Here is a 4,525-nt window from a genome sequence, read left to right on the forward strand (position 1 = left end):
TTTTCTCCAAATGATTTTGAGTTTTGTTCCACATTGTTCTCCCTCTCTATCCAGGACCTTCTACATAGATCCCCCTCCAAGTGGCTGACAGTGGTAGCCAGGCACCATCTAGTTCTTCTGGTCTCACAGTCCTATAGGCTGTGGATCGCATGGTGTACCAGTCGCTGGGACAAACTGTTTCCATGAATCTTTGGTTTTCTTCATTCTTCTTTGCTCTGGATGAGGAGAGACACATCATTGCGTCTAGATGGCTGCTTGCCAGCTTTTAAGATCCCACTCACTACTCGCCAAAGTAGGAGGTGGAACAATGTTTTGTGTAGTATGTTATGTCAATTGAGCTTGATGTTCCCTGAGACTATGGTCCCAAGCCCACAGGTTCAACTACTCACTCCCTCAGGGTAGCTGTCTGTGACCAAGAAGTAACTACAACCTTGTCCCTTGTCAGCTCTACTATACACCTGGGAATTCTTACAAAACATACAAATATACTTGTAGAACCATTGTCTGCCAACCCTATACATGCTCTTGGGTACACTCCTCACTGCATAGACATACTTAATAGTTCAGCCTGTCCACCCACCTATCCACCCATATACCCATGTTTGTCTTCTGACCTGTTCATTTTTATCTGGTAAAGAAAGGCTCATTTTGACATCTGACTTCATTCTTCGCAGTAAGTATGGATTTATCGTATCTCGTAAGACACATGCACACTTGTATGCAGTTTTAACCTTTAATAAGAGAAAAGGAAAAAAAAAATTACTCTATGTTTAAGTAATGCATTTGTTCTTACCTCCCAACTGATTCTAATGCTTTTAAAAAAATGACCAATGGTTGTAGAAAATTGGTTGGTAATGGTTGGAAAAGCCAGCATAAGTTCCATACACACCAGTGAGTTGTAGCTTTCATGTTAGTATCATTGGTAAAGAAATTTATTACCTTAACCAAAATGTACAACAAATTAAAAACTGGTAACTGTGTGCCTTATTCCTCTCCTATTTTTCTGTAATTATTACATAGTTAAACCTTAAAGATTTATTTGGTTCTTGACCACTCTCTAGGGGGAAAATGTTTTAAAATGAATCTATGTTTATAATCTTATATTCTCCAAATGCTACAAAGGAACTGCTAATCTGCAAGACTGAAGATCAAAAGCTAACTCTAGAGGAAAGCACAGCAACGGGAGTGACTGGATAATAAGCAGAGATTACTGCCCACTGGAGACTGATGAGAGCAAGTTCAATAAAATCCCTATGATCCCAGAAATGAAAGGTCACACTGGCCTGAAACGGAGCATATGGTTCTGTAATGGAGAACAGCCACATGAGCTGGGTATTAACTGTACAAAGACCCACAACCCAGGAAAGCCACTCCCTCTGTAATTCACTTAAAGGCAAACAAAGAATTCAGTAAATTATTGATACTTAAAAAAAAAAAAAAACCTAAATAAGCTTAACAACTTAGTAAATTGCTATTTAATGGAACAAGAAACCAATTTAAACCAAAGTTTAAATTTACAAAAGCTAGCTGCAAAATAAATGATTAGAGGGGGAAAAAAAAAAGCTTGGCTATAATAAATATACAGAAAAATTGGTATCAAAATAATAAACATTAAAAAAAAAAAATTTTTAAATGACCCCCCAAAACCACCTCACTAGAATCTATATACGTATATGCATATGTGTGTCAAATGCTGTGGATAAATATAGAAACAGGTTTTACCTAGAATAACAGGTAGTAACAAAATAACAGGTAGTAACAAAGAATAGAACTAGTCAACAACTTTTGGTTGTCTGTAATCCCTTAATTAAATGTGTTGTTCAGTTATGGATAAAAATTACCTTTAAAATGGTAAGGTAAATATTATGATTTATAATGCAGAGATGATTAAATTTTGGAATTTAACATTATAGTCCTACCCAAAAAACAAATACCTTTAAATTCTTCTTTAAAATATATGCAGTGATTAAAATAAAAAAGTTCTTGCCTCTCTCCAGAGACTAGAAACTTTGGCCAACATTTCTTTCCTCTGGAAGGAGTGAGCTGGTCAGTGATTCTGGGTAAACCAGTTTGTGCTTGTGAGTGGCCTGGCCTCTCAACGCTTGCTCTCTCCCACGTGTCCCCCTCTGTGGAGAGTTCCTTGTCCCTGTCCCTCTTCTGTTCCTGAACTATGGTGGTGAACTCACAGGGGTCAGAGCTTACAGTGACTGAACACTGGTCTGTTTTCCACCTGGAACTCTCCCCAAAAGAAGATCTTAAGATCAAGACTGGGGTGAGGCTAGGGAAACAGGAAAGAACAAGAATCGCAAATAAAATAAGCTGCTGCCATCAAGCCGGCTCTGACTCATTCAACTTCAGGTGCATCAGAGTAGAACTATGCTCCACAGGGTTTTCAATGGCTGGAAGTGTATCACCAGGGCTTTCTTCTGAGATGCCTCTGGGTAGAGTGGACACTGCTAACCTTTCAGTTAGCAGCCAAACACATTAACCATTTGCAGCCCCCACCCCACCCCTGCCCCCAAGGACTCCAGAAAGAGAATAAACCAAAAAATCAAACTCACTGTCAGTTGAGTCAATTCTGACTCATAGCAGACCCCCACTGGGTTTCCAAAGCTGTAAATCTTTACAGAAGCAGACTGCCCCATCTTTCTTCTGAGGAGCAGCTAGTAGGCTTGAACCATTGGATGAAAATTTACAGAGCAAATTCATTTTCCACATAGCAGTTCATATACATTTTGTTTCATGACATTGACCACAATTTCCCACAATGTAATAGCTCTCTTCCCAACTTCTCCCCATAGATACTTCCTCCCTGTGTCATTCTCTCCCACACACTCCCACCCCCAAGCTATCTCCCTGTGCAAACACCGCCCTTCTGTTCTCCCATGACTGATCACCCTAAGGAGTGTTTTCGACCTGATTACCTGATGTAAATGTTTACCCTGTATGCATGTCTATAGTTTGGCTGGAAGCCATAGGAGTGAGTTAGTTCCAGACCTCAAGGGTAACTAGGGTCCACAGTCTTGGGGGTCTCACCAGGCTCCGTCAGACCAGTAAACCGGTTATTTTATTTTTTTTAAATGGTTTTGAGTTTTGTTCCACACTGTTCTCCCACTCTATCCAGGATTTCCTGCACTGATTGCTTTTCAAATGGTTCACAGTGGTAGTCGGGCATCCTCTAGTTCTTTTGGTCTCATGGTCATATAGGCTCCTCAGCATGGTCTGCTAGTCCCTTGGACTAGTTGTTTCTATGCACCTTTGGTTTTCTTCATTCTTCCTTGCTCTAGATGAAGAGAGGTCTATTTTTGCATCTAGATAGCTGCTTACAAGCATTTAAGACCCCAGTTGCTACTCGCCAAAGTAGGATGTAGAACAATGTTTCTGTGAATTATATTATGCCAATTGAGCTTGATATCCCCAAGCCCACAGGTCAATTACTCATTCCCTCAGGGTAGCTGGCTATGGCCAAGAAGCCACCACAAATTTGTCCTTTGTCACCTCTATTACACACCCAGACATTCTTACAGCACATACAAACACGCATGTAGAAACATCATCTGCCAACCCCATACATGGTCATGGGCACACTCCCCCCTGCCTGGATATACCTGATCATTCAGCTTGTCCACCCATCTATCCACCCGTAGATCAAAGCTTGCCACTGAACCACTGACTTTCTGGTTAGCAGCCAAATGCCTTAACTACTACACCACCAGGAACAGAATAGGAAGCTCTATTTCAGCCTTGACATCAAGTCCCATTCTCCAGCCCAGCAGCTTCAAAAGAAATCCTGTTGTCTTGGGCAATGAAGCTTATCCTATATTTCATTCCCATCTGGTTCCTGAATCTATTTATTTGTTAAAAACACATGGTGGGATATGCAACTGTATTTCTGTAATGATCACTCCCAACCACTCCTTCCTCTCTGCTTTGGAAGGAACTGAGTATGCCCATGCTGGGGTAATTATAGCCCCAGCTTTGCCTCCTCAAGAGCCAAGTAACCTCAGGCAAGCCTCCTAAGCAATGAATCTCAGTAACTTTCAGCATAAACAGGAGGCTCTTCTGAAGTTCTCTGTATACAATTAACATACAAATTCCAGAAGCAATCCTGTTTTTGGCTGGTACTGCTCCTCCCCCTCACCTTCCTCAGCCTTAGGTAGTCATCTTCTAAGGAGCTCTGGTGGCGCAGTGGTTAATGCATTTGGTCACTAACCAAATGGTTGGTGGTTTGAACTTTCCCTGTGGAAGAAAGATGAGGCAGTCTGTTTTCATAAAGATTTACAGCCTTGGAAATGCTATAGGGCAATTCCACTTTGTCCTTTAGGGTTGTTATGAGTTGGAGTCGACTTGATGGCAGTAGATTTGGTTTGGTGGGTTTAGTCATCCCATCTAGAAAACCTTTTATATGTTGTTGTTGTTGTTATTTCCCGTCGAGTCGGCCCCGACTCATAGCGACCCCTCCTTGGGTTTCCGAGGCAGTATCACTACGGAAGTAGGATTGCCCAACCTTCCTTCCGAGGAGTGG

General features: G+C 41.4%; 1 protein-coding gene across 1 annotated transcript in view; it reads right to left on the bottom strand.

Moving 5' to 3' along the window:
- The window catches only part of ERCC6 (ERCC excision repair 6, chromatin remodeling factor), a 111,635-nt gene that overhangs the window by 16,522 nt on the left and 90,588 nt on the right, over nucleotides 1-4,525 (bottom strand). The window contains exon 10 of the mRNA XM_007938610.1: nucleotides 615-731. Within this exon, the coding sequence (XP_007936801.1) occupies nucleotides 615-731 (117 nt within the window). The remainder of the gene's footprint in view (nucleotides 1-614; nucleotides 732-4,525) is intronic.

The sequence above is a fragment of the Orycteropus afer genome, unplaced genomic scaffold, assembly GCF_000298275.1.
Source record: "Orycteropus afer afer isolate SDZICR_OR568_19922 unplaced genomic scaffold, OryAfe1.0 scaffold00052, whole genome shotgun sequence".
NCBI lineage: Eukaryota > Metazoa > Chordata > Mammalia > Tubulidentata > Orycteropodidae > Orycteropus > Orycteropus afer.